The 19,088-nt window shown below is 30.5% G+C and overlaps 1 protein-coding gene across 2 annotated transcripts in view; it reads right to left on the bottom strand.

Moving 5' to 3' along the window:
- Positions 1-19,088, bottom strand: part of LOC129960142 (protein cramped-like) — a 111,193-nt gene that overhangs the window by 14,835 nt on the left and 77,270 nt on the right. For both annotated transcript variants that reach the window (XM_056073318.1, XM_056073319.1), the window contains exons 11-15: positions 13,900-14,058; positions 10,288-10,575; positions 9,139-9,361; positions 7,318-7,610; positions 5,149-5,299 (exon numbers count right to left, since the gene is read on the bottom strand). In XM_056073318.1, coding sequence (XP_055929293.1) covers positions 5,149-5,299; positions 7,318-7,610; positions 9,139-9,361; positions 10,288-10,575; positions 13,900-14,058 — 1,114 coding nt within the window. The remainder of the gene's footprint in view (positions 1-5,148; positions 5,300-7,317; positions 7,611-9,138; positions 9,362-10,287; positions 10,576-13,899; positions 14,059-19,088) is intronic.

Genomic DNA, 19,088 nt, shown 5'->3' with positions numbered 1-19,088 from the left:
TATTGCAACGTTTATATTTAGACATAGAAAAAAATAATTTTATCTTTATTTCTTATCTAGAATTTAGCAAGGCAAAATTTATATATTAAGGGGGATATATTACCTCTCATGCTCTTTAACTGCAGGTAACACAAAATTAAGGACTCGGGTGAAATAAAACACTGAACATTGTTATCATGATGCAAATCATTTAATGATTATTTAACAAAAAACATTACAAAGCAAGATTAATTGTTTTATTTATTCATTTTCGCCAATTCAAATATTTGGGCATCAATTTCTGTAGATTTTGCAGTCATTAGTTTCATGGAGCTAATGAACCTAATCCCTAACAAGTAAGGGACGACATTTATGGACGGTCTAATGCACATTTATTATTTTTTTTCAGCTTTTTCACTTCCAGTAAACATATGTGAAAATACTTCCGCTCATTGAATGCATTAAATGACGAATGTGACGCAACAAGTTTGAATGCCCCAAAAATTCAGCTTTAAATTACTATTCTTGAACTAACAAGTTCAAAATCGGTTTATTTTGAGAATTAAATTTGACGTTTTCGGATTTTACATGTCATCTTTTCCTGTATTCTTTTTAGATACTAAATATAACATCAATGATGACTTTTTTAAACTGGCAAGCAGTCTTGTACGTTTATTGTCTTGACATGCCTAGTAAATGACTGTTTTCCCATATTAATTAGGCTTATTATCTTCTTGGAATGCGAGCAGTACGCAACAAAAGAATTTTGCAGAACTTATCAAAGCCATTCAGCAAAATAAGAATTTTTTTTATTTTTTATTCATCCCATTCATACTAAACACGGATTTTGAGCACCTCATTGTTTTTTAAAAAAATTCTTTAATCTGCTTTGAATGAACTCACAATTTCTCAAATAATAAACAAACCATTGAATAAATTCAAGTATGGTACACTAAATACTGCCACGTTACTTCAGCACCTTGAATGTTGCTATTCGCCCCCGAGAAATATATTCTATTCTTTCATGGAAATTTCACTCATGCTCATTAGCCGCAATTCGGAAATCTCATGGAAAAAGAACAACTGTCTCGCAAATGGAAACTGGAATGAGCTATTCACAAAAAAAAGGGAAGAGAAAAAAGGAGTGACTTTCCATGTTACACAAACATGAATGTTATTGTTTCATTTTTTGGAAGCTATGACTCAACACCTCCTAAAGTACAAAGCCTCTAAACGACTGGAGCGAGTCATCCAAAGAAGTCTGCCAATCTCAACGGCCCAACGGGAAAAGTGATGTAGTTTCATGCTTTCTCTATAGTAAACACATTGTTTGGCTGTTATAAAATACTGGTTCAATTAAATATAAAGTATTTTTATCTTTATAATACTTCTTAACATTCCAATCAGATTTTTAAAATTTTTTTCTACAATTATATTACGAAATATCTATAAAGTGCAATATTTAACAGTAGCTATACAACTCTAATTTAAGAATTTTCTGGAGAACTAATATATATTTTCTCTCCTTTTTTAAAAATAAAAATGAGCATGCATAAGATAATTTAACAATTTTATTTAAAAACATGTTTGCATGAGGTATGCAAGCTCTCAGAAGAAGAAAAACTCAAATCAAAAGGTATTCTGGATTTCAATATCTATATAATTTCTCTCATAAATCTTAAAAGAAATGGTCATGAATAAAACAATTTAAACCATTTTATTTAAAAGTATTTTTACATGAAGTGTGCAAGCTTTGACAAAATGCAAAATGAATTAAAAGATATTCTGGAGTGCAATAATTACAATTTCACATAAATTTTAAAGAAAAGATCATGGATAAAACAATTTAAGCAGAGGTGAAGGCAGAGATTTGTCGACGAGGGGGCAAGGCAACTCCGACAGGGGGGCAAGCGCAATTTAGTCATGCGTTCTTATGGTTAAGTACTTTTTTCCAACGAAGTTCTGCTAGTGAGCCCAAAAGCCTCTCAAAAAGTTATTTTTATCGCTTCAGTTACATGTGTTGATTTTTCTTAATCCCTTCATATACAATGACAAGTCTGACCCGCGTATAGAATTGCTAAATTTTTAATTTTAAATCAGCAATTAAATGAAAGTATTAAGTAATTTAAAATGTACAAATTACTTGAAAATCCAATATTACTTCAAATACCTTTCTATTATTCTAGGGATTAAAATAATAATAATTGTCCAAAAACGACGTGCCATTTAATTAAATTAAGTAAATTCGTATATCAAGAGGTTAATATGTTATATATAAATATTCTATGAATGACTATTTTAATCATCTTTTTATCAAGACATCCTTATCCAAAGTCTATTCAAAATTTAGAAGAACATGTAATTATATAGTCTTTGCCACGAAATTGGAAAAAAAATTTAAAGATACGCTCCCCATTTATATAGTTATAATACTGAATGCAAAAGCTGAAGAATTTAGGTAGTAATTTATTTAACAAATTTAATGCACAATTGAATAAATTTTTTAGTGTAGCTAAAAAGCTATCATACCACATATATTTATTTATTCTTGCCGTCAATTGTGGTCGGTTTTATTTCCTTACTGTAATAATTGCTGCCTGATAAATTAGTCTGCATTAAACAGATATTTTACTGCTAAATTAACTTAATTTTCACTTAAGCAATTTACTTATTCCAGGAATTTATACTGAATTCACATAATTTGGCTACAGTTAAGTAACTCTTCTTAACATGCATATGCACAAGAGTGCGAAAGAAAAGAGTGCTTTATGAAATTTAATTTAACCATTAACTAGATTTTTGTCAGACAATTTTCATAGTGAAATAGATTAAAAAAAATCACTAGTTCGTAACCGAGCAAGTAACAATTAGATGAAAACGATGAAAATTTATTTTAGAGCTTGAATTTGAATGATGAGTCAGCGAAACCAACTCTATCGCCGTATTCATGTGTAATATAAAAACTTTAATTTCCCTTATAATTCCACTGGCAGGTAATCAGACTACTCGATGAAAACAATTTTTTTCTTCATAACCTATGATAACATCTTAGCCGAAAGATAAAAATTAGTAGAAAAAAATGCGATAACTTATTCACTTGCCAGTTTATTGATTATTCTACTAAATATAGTACAAATTATAAATTGAATGAACGGCATTTAAATCTGAATATTTGCGGACTTAACATCGTCGACATCCCTCGCATTGCATTCTTAGTCGATCGATTAAAAATGTTTGGTAAAATGTGATATATTGTTCACATGTCGCCTTGTCGGTTATATTGCCAAAAATAGTACAAATTAAAAGTTTGATGAACGACATTTGATTCAGATGTCTGAGAGTATGTGGATATAGTGCTCAACATTCATTACATTTAATTCATAGTCGGCCGTCCAAAAATTGTCAGCGGAATGCAAATGTCTTTTTCACTTTGTAGGACAAATTATAAGCTCGTTGAACGGCATTTTAATCAAATATTTGAAAGTCTGCAGACTTACATCAACAATCGCCACATTGAGTTCATAGTCGACAGACCAAAAATTGTCCGCAAAATGCGCCTATAACCCTGTCAATATCTAATTCACTTATTACCTTGTCGGTTGTATTTCCGAAAGTAGTGCAAATTATAAGCTGAATGAACGATATTTGAATCAGATGCCTGAAAATCTGCGAACTTAAGGTCTCAACTGCATTCAATTCTTAGTCGGTTTATCAAAAATTGTTTGCAAAATACGTCTTCTTATTGACCTGGCACCCTGTCGATTATTTTGCCAAAATAGTTAAATCGCTTTAACCATTACTTGGATATTTGGAAAGTTTACAATATATTAACTTTAAGATGGTTTTTAAATAATCATGTCTGATGATGCGCAACTCTCTACAATCATCCTGAAGTGGTGAAGACTTTTCCCCGACAAAACTCGCAATCTCTCGCCGACGGGGGGGGGGGGGCAAAAGGCTGCCCACAGGGGGCAATTGCCCCCCCCCCCCTGCTATCGCCGCCTCTGATATTGGCTTCATTTCACTAAATTGCTTTTTGTAAGAATCTTTTTTTATTACACAATATATTATAGTTTTTGAATTTTCTGAGAAAAAAATAATTACCAGCAATTTTATAATTTTTAAAACTTGATTCTGTGTATTTCATTCATTAAGTTTTTATAAAATACCTAATGTTTGGCATAGGTAATAAAATTTGGTTTGTTCTATAAAATTTCAAATATCATTGACTCTTATTAAACTTTGGAATTTCTCAATATTCAAAATTAATTAGACCTTATATAAAAGTTAAAAGTATAAAAAAATGTGAAAGTAAAAATATAAAGTGGAAAATTTTCAAAATGATTTTTAAAATAAATAGGTGGGATTGATTCCCTACATAAACTAAATACCCATGAAAAAAATATTTAAAAATCATTTCAACAAAGACCAGATTAATAACATAACATTTTATGCAAAGTAAATAATTTATTCATCTTAGTAAAACAACTGTATATACTTTCCAAGTAATAAAAGTATGAAGAATTTTAAGTGGATATTGACAAGAAAAATAAATTGGTACATCATAAAGAAAACTTTCTAACAATAGTATGCATTTATTCGGAAAAGGACTCAAGAATTATTAACATACATAGCAATAATAGTTTTAAAATATATAAGACGGAAACTTATTTAAATATTTATAAGCATATACATTTGAATTTCAATAAACATGCATACAATTAATTATTAAATATTATGTTTTAGGAATATAAGAATGTCTTCGCATTTATCTCCGATTTACAGATAATTGATGGAGTTCAACTGTTTTAAAAACCTCTTTAAAAAAATTACAAAACTTTTCAAAAGAAAGCAAATTTCCCTTCTCAATACACATATTTACAAACTTCTAATTCTTGAATAGGCATAATTAAATAAGATATATAATATAATAATAGATATTTTAGAAAAGTGGTATTTTGAAAAGGGAATCATTCATTAAATACACTGCAGAAAATTTAAGTTCGTAGAAGAAATAAAATAGTGATAAGGAAGATTCAACCTATAATAAATATTCAATAGTTTAATAAATTAACAAATAGCCAATTGAACCACTATTAAGTGGACCTAAGAAAATTTCCAGCACACAAGTTCGCATGATTAAAATTATTACAAAATAGCTATATTTACCTTCTAAAAACGATGATCCTACGGTAGGAGTGATGTTTGATAATGTGCTATTCGATGTATCTAACATGGCCATTTGTTGCATGGTAACAAATGTGTCATCTGGTGTAATGGTGCTATTTTGAGATTCGTTCAAAATACCCAGATTCAATGCCTATGAAAAACATAGTTTATTAACCACAACTTCAGTCTATTAGGATTAAGGAAAAGTTCTAGATACAAAATTCAACAAAATATCTATGTCATCTGACATTTAAGTGCAGTTAAGATATCTTCCTCTCCTTATGTCAATACAAAATTGAGTCTTGAAAGAAAGATCATGATATAGCATTTTAAATAATGAGTACCACATATTATATAACAGGATTTCTTTCCAGTATAAACACAAAAACTTAACTAAAAAAACCCCACAAAAATAGTATAGTATGCTACTTTTTTACCATGTGCATTATTTATAGACACAGGAAAAACAACAATGCAATGTTTAGTTAAGAAATAAACTGATTTTCTGTAATTTACAAATACATTTCCAAATTTTTACGAATTTATATAGCAATAGTTTGATACAATTTTCATTTTACAAAATCAAATGATGAACTATTCTCTTACCAGCATGAAGGAATCAATATTATATAATCTTATTCACATTTAGAAAAAAAAGTGCAACTTAATCAATGTCACAAAACATTAGCTAAAAATGTTTATGGATGCAAATTAGTAAGTTTCTGAATTTATATAATAACAATTCAACTAGTATTGTACAACATTTTGAATTTCTTTTTCACTGATACTACATTTTTAATATTGCACTTATAAATAATGCTTTATTTATAATTTATTCATATTGATCAAATCTAACAGTATATATACTTTAGGTTTCTTTCAACAAAATACAATATTTTATATATACAGTTTACTCTAACACACACTTACTCTATAGTTTAATATATATATACACAATTTACTCTAAAGCTAGAGTAAAATTCTGGAGTGATTAAATATCCATATCATTTTAACAAATTTAATTCATTTTTTTCAAAATTTCAAGGAAACCAGTAGTTTAATACAATTTAGTATAATAAATAAACAAAATAAACTTCGAAAAATATATACTCTGATGTGAAATTTCTTAATGAAATTGAAATCTACAAATTTTCATTTTCAAACTACCATCACACTATTTTCTTAATACAATCTCTATTATATTAGCTTTATTTAATATCAAAACAAAATGAGTTTCGCTTATGAAATGCATCCAACTTTCTGGTAAGTTTGCTTATTCCTCAGGTCAAAACACTGTGTATTACCTATTTAAAAAGTGCATTACACTAATTTGGGTCGGGCATAGTAAGCCAGAAACTGACCAAACAAAGAGAATGTCACCTAAAATAGCCTATCCCTCTGAAAACTTCAATACAGTGTCAACAACAAATATAAATGAAAACATAACATGATTAACCCTTATGTTCATTTTGTATAGTATACCATACCTACAACTTTATAAAAATATCCACTATAAAATTTCTTTTCTTTTTTTTATTTATCACGATTTTTTATTTATTTTTTGATGTTTTCTATAGCGTAAAGAAGCTACCTATATACATTTTTTTTGCTTTTCTTCAAAAAAGCAATCTTGCCACGATAAGGGTTAATCCTGGAGCAAATATAATTAATGGACGGAAACTAAAAATAATGGAGATCAAAGTGAATGGAGTTGGAATATCAAATGATTCTCTGTAACGTAATCCCACATGTAAGTAAATAATTACTTAAAATATATTTTATTGCATCATGCACCAATCTACAACTAATAAGAAAACAGCATTTCAATTAAATAATGTTAATAAAGAAGCATTGCTATTAACGCATCACATGATAAAGGCAATGAAAGCTTTGTAATTCGGATGCAGTCTAGTGACTACAGCTAAAATGAACGACAGAACTGGCATGCCACTAATTATATTATAACTAGATTATATATATATATATATATATATATATATATATATATATATATATATATATATATATATATATATATATAGAGAGAGAGAGAGAGAGAGAGAGAGAGAGAGAGACTAGCGAAATTGTATTTTAACTATAATGACAGATATAGCAGAAAAATATTAATAAAAAATAAATTTAACGAATATAAAAAAATAAAATTCTTACATCTAAACTTGGAGGTGATGGCAACTCAATTTCAGATATTAAAGAATTATTTTCTATGCTGGGCTGATTCTCTTTAATGGGTTGAATGGAAGAGCTTGTGACATTCGGTGTACTAACAGTACCTAATGATATTTTTGAATCACTAATTATCTGAATTGAATTTCCAACAGTGGAATTTACAATAACACGGGAAGCTTGAATGGGGCTCTGCTGAAAAACCAAATTCTGACCAGAATCTGTATGCACTTGTTTGACTATAGGAACTTGAATGGGATGCATATCAATAGGAGCACCTAAAAACAATAAAAGATTAGTTTTGCATATGCATTAAAAAGATAAAAAGAGTTAGTTATATTAAAACAATATAAAATAAAAATTATCAAGGTATATTTACAAAAATATTGCATTTTAACACATTGGATATTCAATACATTGACATTGCAGGATAGGTTTTTCAGTAATTGGCCAAACGATATTGTTTAAGCCCCGCTGTTAATTTTCAAGAAGAAAAATCGATATGAGTATTGAATAACAAACATTTTAAGAACTAATCCAATAATTTATCTATAATTCATAATACAAAGAAAGAACTGAACTGTTTTCAGATACAATTATGTTAAGCGATTTAAAAAGAAAATGACTTTTAGCTTCACTCCCCTCAGAGTAAAAGATTTTATTTGGGATAGGGATGCAAAGAATAATTCTGCTTACTTTTATCTGAAAATATCTCATAAAAAGAACAAACATTAAATAAGTGTCATAAAAACTGATTTGATACTGTTTTCAATTGTGTTTTACTTTATTTATAGTTCACTTAATTTCTTGAATTAAGTAATACATACTTTTCATGATAAGCAATTTAAAAAACTTTTAGCAGAACAAATTGGAAAAAAAAAAAGGATAATAAACACAGACCATGATTAGAATACATCTTAGAGAGGAACAACTTATAACAGCGAGAAATGTTCTTCGAAAAAAGTGAAATTTTCAAACAAACATTTCAGAAGAAATATTTAAAACCCACGGCAATCAGTTACGCATTTAGAAAAAATCGTAGTATTTACTGAAAAATTATTACTTAATTTTGTTTTTCTACATTTACTTAAAAAAAAAAATACAGTGTACTTGAGCAGAAGGGCAAATTCTGAATGCATATAAATTGAATTGGAATAACTTTTTTGATAGCAAACATTAAAAAATAATATGAAAATATAAAATCAAAACTATTTTGCAAGGTATTTTTTTAAAATTAGAGGATGAAGTTTCAAACACTATCTCTTGAAACGTGTGAAAGCAATTTTAAGTGCATAAGAAAACTCAATATATATTAAATAATAATAATAAAAACCGGAAATCAGCAAGTGATGCTGAACATATTCAAACCTTTAAAATGTCCTTCAATTTTATTTAGCGAAATGTAGTTACATTCAAATTTGAAACTATTTTAAAGCAACTATCGAATTAAACATCCGTAATATTATAAATGGAAGAAAGAGCATTACAAATTATATCAAGCTATTTGAATAAAATAATAAATAAATTGCCAAAATACAAAATTAAACTTCAATACAAAAGTTGATTGCAAAATTCCAATTCAAAAGGAATAAAAAAAATAAAAGGTTAAAAAGTTCGAAAAATACAATTCATATTAAAGTTTAATAACATTATTTTAATATACTGGTTCGGAATTTTGTCATGTTGCACAGCATTATGTAAACACAAGGAAGAAAAAGCTATGAATCTTAGAAATACCTGGAGCTAAAATTGTTGAAACCATCTTTATTTTATTTGTAAAATTTCATAAGACTATTTGGCATTTACCTGGTTGAAGAATTTGTACAACTTTTTTAGGAGGAGGTATATTAATTTTGTTTTCAGGCTGCGCACAATTCGTAGGTATGACAGTAGTTAATGATGAAATGGAAGGCACAAAATGAACTACAGTCATGGGCCTTGGCATGCCTTCTCGAGGCAATAAAGGTCTCTGGACAACAAGTGGCTTTCGACGAACTCTACAACCTCTGCGGGTACCAGGCAAAAGTTTCTACATTGAGAAACACAAAAAATAATAAACATGCAATCTTTCTATAAAAATATTAAATGGTAAACTAAGATTTGTATTCCATATCTCATTGCTTCTTAAATATTAATCCCAGCAGCATTTCTCGGAGCCCCATGCCATAAAAAAATAGGTGGAAGAAAATTCCTAATTTTTCCATATTTATAATTAAATTTACTTTTCTTAGTATTATGTAAAAACCTTTATTGACTTTTTTTGTGTTTGTTGGTCATGGTGTTACATAAACAAGTAATTTTATTTAGAAACAAAATTTTATATGTTCCTCATGGTGTGAAGACGTAAATGAAAATAAAGTTAAGTTCATGAAAATACTTTAGAGATACTCTATAAGATTATCATTAGAATGAAAGGAAACGCATTTCTGAAGAGCCAGTTTGAAGTACTTTCATGATATAACAAAAGATGGCTTTATATTTTCATTATGACACATTTTTAACAAATTCAAATGTTCTTTGTATTTTATTTGAATAATTTCATGCAAGTTTTTACTTTAAGAATAAAATGAATTCTCAGGTTTGAGCTGTTAAAATATATATTTAAGCCAAGCTTAACCAAGTTTTAAACTATGTTTTCTTATATTTCTACAAATATTGGAAATATTTATCAATTATAAAAATATCTTACACGTGAAATGTAAAGCAAACATAGAAATAAATATGAATTATCTATTTTGGGCTGCACTCAAATATAAAAAGAAAAAAATCTTAGTTGCTTATAGGGTTGATTTTAATTGTTCTTCTATCACAAGATAAATTCTGCAGCTCATTCTTTAAATTCTGCAGTCTCATTTCAAAGGCAATAAGGCAATTAATAACATTTAAAAATGTTTCGGTTACGTTAAAAGATGAAAGATCATAAGAGGCGAAAGTCAATACTATTATAATCCATACCCCTATTTCTTCTTTTAATGAGGTTTGATCAGCAGGCTTTACATTTCGAGGAGCTGTTCCAACAGGCATTGCAAATACATGCTTGTCAACAGAAGAAACAGTACTATCAGAAATATTTATAGGAGTTTTTGTGGAAATAATGTCTTTTGGAACAACAGTTCCTTTAGTTGAATGATTCGCATCTGAGCTAGAATCCAAAAATGGCAAGGCATCTTTAGTTGATTTTTCTGTTGCACTGCATGTTTTCACTTTTGTAGATTTGGAAGATCCCTTTTGTTTCGCAAGTAACTGAAATTAAAATAGATAAAATAACACATGAATCTTAAATTAAACACAATCAATATGCATTAATATAAATTAAAGATGGAATGACATGAAAATGAATACATAAAACAAAAGAAAACAATACATATGTAAATTATAATAATGTATATCCACAAAATACACATTTCATTTTATTAACATAGTGTGCATTAATTTCCTCGCAGAAAATTTAAACAATAGTTTACAAGTTGAAAGCAGAATAACCTAACAGGATCAATATACATTCAGTATAATCCAATAATCAAAATATTTGAAGAAATAAAGCAATGAAATAGCAGCAAAAATTTTAAAACATTAAGCTTAACAAAAAACGAATAGAAGCATTTTAAATTCAGAATTATATTAAAATTATTTCATTAGGCATAAAAAAAACTTGCAACTTTTATTTAGCATAGTTAAAAAAATATTTTTTGAGCAATTAAAATTCTGTGATGAAATAATATTTAGTATTAAATGCATAAAAATATGTCAAACAAAAAAGTTCGCGAGATGTTGCATTTATAAGAAAATTTTTCTGTAGGAAATTTTCAAATTTCTAAAGAAAGAAACCTTCATATTTATTTCCCTCTATTTAAAAAAAATAATCAGGGCAACAACAATTTAAGTGAACTTTATTTGAGAAATACATGATTTATTACTTTACTCATCAAAAAGCAATTGCTATGCTATGTTATAGAGCTGAAGAACTTCTTTCCCCCTCCACATAGGAAGCTAAAATATCATTATAACCGTTTACAAGAATAGAAGTAAAAATGAAATTAAAAACTAAAGAAATTATTCAAATTAATCTCAACTAACACTTGAAGAATAAATCTATTACGGTTGGGTGATACTATATCAGTTTGATAATTTGTATCAGGCATACAAATGTGACAGTTACATAAAAGTGATACAGATTGAAAGTATCAGGTACTCGGTATCAATTGTTGGGCTCTATTGATTGGGATTGGTAATCTCCTTGATTTCATTTTATGAACTGAGTGATACTATATCAATTTAATGCAAAGTATTAAGTCAATAGAGCCTAGTTCACCGCCTAACCTCGGTGAAGCTATGAGCAGGCTTGGATGAGGATATATATATATATATACACACAGTGAGAGTCAAAAGAAAGTAAATACCCATGATTGATTTAGAAAATGTGTTATTACAAATATATTATTGACTTATAATATAAAATAGATATATACAATTATTAACTTATTTAAGCGGAATCGAATAACTTATAAACATTCAATTAAAATAAAATACAAAAAAAAAAAAAAAAACAACCCTCAACTTGAACCTAACAACATCAAACTTTATGCATAAAAAAAAAAGTAAGCACTTATAACTTTTTCTCCTTCAAATACTTTAATTTTATAGATATTAACATTTTTTTCTTAGAGGATCTTGATATAAGTTAAAGTCATATATTTTGACTCAATTTATGCAAATTTCTAGAAAAATTTGGGAGATTTTGTGATGAGGAAACAAATAGAACTAGAAACGAGAAAATTTATAATAAACTTAAAGGAAAATGGTAAATCCTTACATGAAATAGAAAAAATTGTTGAAAGTAGTCTTGCACAGTCAAGAAAATTCTTGACAAATATTCCAAATACAAACAGATTAAAAGATTTTCAGAGAAGAGGGAGTCGAAGACGACTTACTGATACAGAAGTGAGAGCAGTAGTACGAGTGATCAAATCTAATCCAGCTGCAAGTGCTGTTAAATATTTCAAAGAACCTCACAAAGATCAGCGAAGACAGTAAGTACAAGCACTGTAAGGACTATTCACGAACACGGGTTACATGGCGGGATTCCATGTAAGAAATCATTCATCACGAAATCGAGCCAGAAAAAACATTTGCAGTTTGTGAAAAAGAACCTAAATAAGGATTTAGATTTTTGTAATAATATTTTATTTAGTGATAAAAAAAAATCTGAATTATTTGGCACACAGAAGCTCGCAAAAATATGGAGACCAAAAAAATGAAGAATTCAGTTATAAGTGTTCAGTTAAGACAATTATACATGGGGGTGTATTCATTAAGATCTGGGAGTGTATGGGAGCAGCAGGGATCTGTAATTTAGTGTTTGTTGAATCTATAATGAACAAAATGGACAACTTAAATATTATTTTTTACAAATGTTGCCCCTAGCTAGTGTTGTGAATTTGGGATTGTCACAAAGCTAGATCTTCCAACAAGATAACGATCCCAAATAACACCAAAGATTTTCGACCATCTTCCAAGTCACCTGATCTATATTCCATTTAAAATTTAGGGCCATATATCAATAAAAATGTTCGGCAATGAAGCATTTCTAATAGAGAAGTGCTGAAACAAATTGCCGTAGAAAAATGACAAAAAATCCCTCACGAACTAACAAAAAAAAACTTGTCACAGCTATGCCTAAACAGTTAAAGGTTTCAGTGTTCTTTGCTTACTTTTTTTGACGCATGAAATCTGATGCTTTTCTGCTTTAGTCGAATTATTTCTTTTTGCATTTTGATTTAATTAAACTTATACAAGCTGTTACATCCTACATGAATAAGTTAACAATTGTATATATCTACTTTATATGATAAGTCAATAATATATTTGAAAAAAAAAAAATTTCTATATCAACCATGACTGTTTACTTTCTTTTGACTTTTCTCTCTATATATATATCATCCTCAGCCATTACTGCCCTTTACCCCCAGTAACTGTGAACATATCACTGAAGAATCCCCACCATTTCATACTAACTATATTAGCAAAGCTTTTCCTTTCCTCTTCTCAACCATCTGTCACCAACATATCGTAATAAATATTTCTTCCTAAAAAGCCAAATCCCAATGCGGGGTCATATTCATATCAGTAACAGCTTCCAGTCTCCACGTCTAGTACCAACCGAGTACTAGGTTTCACTCCTAGGAAAAGACTCGGATGCCGGCTGTGCCAGGTACAAAAGTATTAGATGCAATCAAGTGTAAGTATCAGCCTGTTCTTGATACAACAAAAGCGGATATCAATCTAACTCTGAAACTTATTATAACCTAAAGACAGCACAAATATTATTAGACTGCTAAGCTGTCATACAGATTGAAATTATCTACACAGGTTATATACTAAACATGCGATATCTGGATTACGAAAAGGTAGAAAAAATTGGATAATTCCTTTTAAATGAAATATATTAGGTTTTAATTTATCCTAAGAGATTAAATATTTTTAAGACATATTTTCAACAGGAATCAACCTACTCGCACAGCTTATGGATGTATGAAACAAAAACCAAATGCATACAATGCAATGTACCTGCTTATTTTTTGTATCCATAAAGTAATTCAGAGCAACTTCCAGGACTTTATTTAATGCATTCGTCTTGCTAGATGTACTCTGTGATATTCCAAAGAGATCTTCACAATCAGATGGTTCAAATTCATATTCAAGAACTAATGTAGCAGGTTTTCCAAACTGAAAATATAACAAAAAAAAATAGGGTTTACTAAAAAAATAAATTAATTAACCAGTTGTCTCATGCCCATTCCATTGTAAAATGACTAGATGTATGGGCATAGAGACTTGACACAACATTATGACTAGAACTCTAAAAAACACCATCAAATGTCTAGAACTTTAATAAAAAATAGCGGAAATGACAACGTTACGAACTGTGAAGGGATTTTGCATTTTAAATAGAAAAACAGTTTTTATTTACCGAATAAAATTTCTAAATACCAGACAAAAATTTTATATAAAAATTATGCATACTATTGAAATCAAATGGCGACCAGTGATTTTGTTATAAGAAAGAATTCAAATAAACCTATAAAAACTATTCCATCGACTCTTACAGAAATGAAAATTCACTGAAGACCGGAAGGTTGTTTATGAAAAAGCAATTAATACTTGCCAGTGAATTATGATACTCTTAGCTTCCGTTCTACGAATTCTTTCCCCAACTTGGAACGAAATTTATACTTTAAATTCAGGTTAGCTTTAAATTTATTATAATGAATAAGAATCCAAAACGAAAATATTGAAAAGTGGAAAAAGAAGTTCAGATTATTAAGGGGAAAAAAAGCATGATGAAAAATTAAGACGAGTCGAGACTAGATTATATTTCTAAGATTTAATGATACAAAAGCGGCGTTGCCCATTTTGCGCCAGACATCAGGAATGGATAGAAGGGAGGGGAGCCCTTCCCTGCCAAGGGACCCTTCCCAAACTGTAAGTATATTTTGTTGTCTGGAAGAAATGATTGTTTGATAATATATATTGTTACAAATCTGTAATGTTGTCTCCCATCACGGTTAGTTCGATCACTGGAAAGACCGTTTTACGATCAGTTCTATTGGCTGCTCAGGTGCCGAGTCAGTGATTTTAGAGCTTGGCGATAAAACAGATAACATTGGAAACTTCCAGAATTTAAGCAACTGAGCCAATAGAGATCGAGATACGCCTGAATGGTCCAGAACCTTCTCGGCCCGCCTCCCGGGAACTATAAAAGGCCGGCAGCCTCAAGCTGCAATCAATCGGAGTCAACCGTAGTTAAGTATCGAGAGGATAACGAAGCAACGAGCTTTGTGTGGGGCTCAAGCGATTGCTGAACTGAGCTGTGTGCCGAGTCCTGGCGTTTATTGTCCTGAGCTGTGTGGCGAGTCCTGGCATCGAGTCGTGTGTGGAATAGCCAGCCGCGTCGTAGTGAGCTGGCAGTTGGATACAGCTAAAGCGAGGAGACAGTGGAGAATTGCAGCCGCTTGGAGAGACGGTAGGGTGAAGCTACGTATATTCCCTCCTTCTGCTGAATCCTGTCCGGCCGCTTTGTGTGCTGTGGTTGATGTTACTACCACTTACTACTTGTGGGCTACTGTTTGTTGTAGTGTGCTGCTGTGTGTTGTCTGTGTTCATCTCGACTGTATATTTGTCGTCTTTATATTAGTGTCTACGCGTTTAATAAAAGTCGTCGTCATTTGTTACTGAGACCTGCTGACTGTTTTAACACCATACACCCACTACAAGCGAGTGCGTTGACTTTACGGACTTAGTAGTGGAATTAAAGTTCCGTAACTATATTATTTAAATATATGACGCTTGATAGAAAAATAATAATATTAGAACTTGTTAAGTAAAAGAATGAAATATACCGATTTATTTTTACGATTCATCTTTTTTGTGACCTTGCATATCCCGTCTTCTTTAAGAAACTTTCACTGATAAGCAGTCAATTGCCGCCGAGGACTCTCGTGTAAAGTCACTGTTGTAAACACTAGACGTAATGTATTCCATACAGCAAATCAAGATGACGCGTTTATACAAGAGAGATATATGTTATATAAATTAAAAAAAGTCGCAATATACTCTGCATATATTATATATAGAGGATTATTTGATCGAAGTTTGGGTTAAATTTAATGTCGTAGATTGCCAACCATGGAAACTTTAAGTAACCATTTGAAATAATATTTCCTTTTATTTCCGACGAAATTAATTACTTAAATTTTGAAAATATCATCCCTAATTTTGTATTTAAAATAAAGTCATACAGCACATAAAAGCACAGTTTAGTCCCAAACGCCTCATTCAAGACCGATCTGGTTCTTTTCATAGACCCCCCCCCCTCAAAACGTTAGCCTGTATCCAACCTAGCTAATCTTACAGTTAAGATAACTGCATCAAGAAATGGCAAAATGCTTGAATATAACGAAAATTCGCCTGAAATTCTGTCTGACAAAATAGCATACTACTTTCGTACTAAATTATACCATAATACGACTTAAATTTCAGCAAATTCAAATCTTAAATAAAATGGTAAAATTGCATTGTTTTTATAGAAAAAAAGTTTTGGTTAAGATGTTCACCCACCTCAAAACGAAGCAATTCCAATGATGTAAGCAATGAGGCAAGCAAGCAATTCCAATCATATGGAATTAAAGAGCATGCGATGAACACGAAAATTAAGATACCAGTGATTAAGATACCAAGTCGTTACCAGTGATCTAGATGGCATTATTTTTTCACTCCTTCATGATATTTCATTTCAAATAACGATATAAAGCATTGATCTTTAGTTCCAATTGCATTTACAGCAAAAATACCCCCCCCCCCGATCGCTACGCTACTGACACAATGGTTATATTAGCTTGGTATATCCAGCGGGTAGGAGTTTATTCGCCGAATAAAAGATATTTATGTATGAAAAGAGTATGAATAATGCAGAGTTTAGTCAATTTGAAGCCAACTCATGTACAGGAAGATAAGGCTAGAATGAAATAAGGGACTTTATAAAATAAAGCTTATTCATGAACTGGTTTTACCATGATTCTTGTCATTGAGAATGCAGATGATGGGCAAAAGAATTTTTGCATTGCTACATGGAATTTTTCCTTGTAGAAATAAAGATGCTGTTTTCGCAACGTTATCTGCCAAATCATTTTTAACTATTCCGACATGACTGGGAATGAAAAAAATAAATAAAATGTATGAGTTCATATTTGGTAATCTCTTTTAAAGACCCAGGATTTCTATGACAATTTAAGTGCATTCAATTATGAAACTGGAAAAGAGCGTTCAAGGAACTCAGTTCAGTGTAAGTACAAAATTTGCGTTTAGTAGAGAATGAAATTGAAGTGTGTATAAAATCGGCACTAATTTAGAGGATAAAACCGATAAAGAATTATGCAGATGATAACTATGAATGCTCATATCAAAAGTAGTATTATAATTTACAGAACCATTTGACTCCGAATTAACTGTAAAAAGTGGCAAAAAAAAAGCCGAATATTAACTGCGATGAGAACTACAAAGTTTTTGGAAAATAATAAGTGACGTTGTCGGCTTTTATAACCCAGAGAAGAGGTTTAAATATAAAAATTTTAGAAATATCCTGGGGACGAAAGGAAAAGAAATCAAAGGTTTGAATAGTCACATGAATTATGAAGCAATATTCGCAGTTTCTCACAAAATGGAAGAATGTGTGAGGGGTGGACTACATAAAATATCCGAAGATGAACAGTCATAGAACATATAAGATGCTTCAGGATAGATAAAGCCTTGAAGACAGTACTGGGCGGATAATTTTGAGCTCTGTAAATTTAGTGGTAGCTGACGACAGACAACAAAGATTCTTCACTTTCGAGTTCCTGAGCAAATTTTTAAAGCAGAGTAATGCATTGGTAGTACCTAGTCAGGATAAAACGGGAGACCATGGTGAACCACATACTACAAACCGTAATGAATGAGAGATAAAATAACTGTTTGATAAATTCAAAGCAAGAAAGTAAGAACTGCTCCACAAAAGCTTTTTTAAAAGTACTTTTAGAATATTCAATGACCAGTCACATTTCTTCAGTAGGTAAGGTATGCGGAAGGAAAGTGAGTTAGCTTATGGTCAAATATTATTACCAAAAATTACATTTCATTAATCTCAAGAATGGCGGCATTCCGAATACGGATTGTTGGCTCCAAATGAATGCCTTGCTTCCAGCAAAATAAATGCATCGACTTCTCTGAGGAGAAATTGCACAAAGTAACCAACTTGTTATGTGAAACTTACAATTGCCACTCAATTAAATGCATATAGCTATCTTGATAGGAAATCTGAAAATCATCTTCATACAAAATGTTTTCGATAGAAGTAAGTAAATAAATATCTTACTAAAATGAACAATAAAAAGAGTTATAAGGAGAATGCTTTCATGTGAATCCTCATTAGGCATTACGAAATTTGGTCTTCGAAAAAACATTATTATAGAAAATTCATCAAGCTCTGCGGAAACCACTATGTAACGGTGGAATGCATGCTTTCTTCTGGATGGACATTAATTCTACACTCTAGTATCTTGTATGAAGAACTTGTTAGCGTAACAGATCAGTAGTGCAAAGGGTTAGAGGAACTGGGTATGGGGAGTGACCTCACGCGAGCTTAGTACCTAGTGAAAGGAACTAGGTACTAATATAATAGACAAGGAAGCGAAGTGTAGTCAAACGGCGAAGTATGTTATATGCGATCCCATCTGAGTCAGGAATGGTATCTATTTTTAAAAAGGCCATTAGCAGTTCGTATATTCTAAATTCAAAATTGTAGGGAAAAAATCTCAGGGTAGAAAATGCAATGACTTCCGTTCCGCGGCAGTCCGAATCGCCACAAAAATAGGCGCACAAAAATCAGCTGCGGAAACTTGTAGAAATGCGTCCTCCAGAGTAATGGCAACATTTAAGGCAGAAGAAATCACTCCATTTCCTATATTCAGAATAGGAAATGAGATATCTTTGTGGATCTCAATTGTAGTTTTAACTTTATTCCATTACAATTTGCTTGAAGTAGTGCAAATAATGGAAGAAAGAAGGAAATCTAAGATCCCCCCTGACTAAGCCGGTGAAGGCGACGAGTACTGATTCTGTCAAGATTAAAAACGGGAAGATTTTCTATTGTAGGGTACGTATAAAAAAATGTGATGTAATTATCTGGAACTGTCATGACAAGTTTCATTACACCGCGGCCA

Source organism: Argiope bruennichi, chromosome X2, assembly GCF_947563725.1.
Source record: "Argiope bruennichi chromosome X2, qqArgBrue1.1, whole genome shotgun sequence".
Classification (NCBI taxonomy): Eukaryota; Metazoa; Arthropoda; class Arachnida; order Araneae; family Araneidae; genus Argiope; species Argiope bruennichi.
The sequence above is the reverse complement of the archived record's forward strand: the minus strand, read 5'-3'. Positions and strand labels throughout refer to the sequence as shown.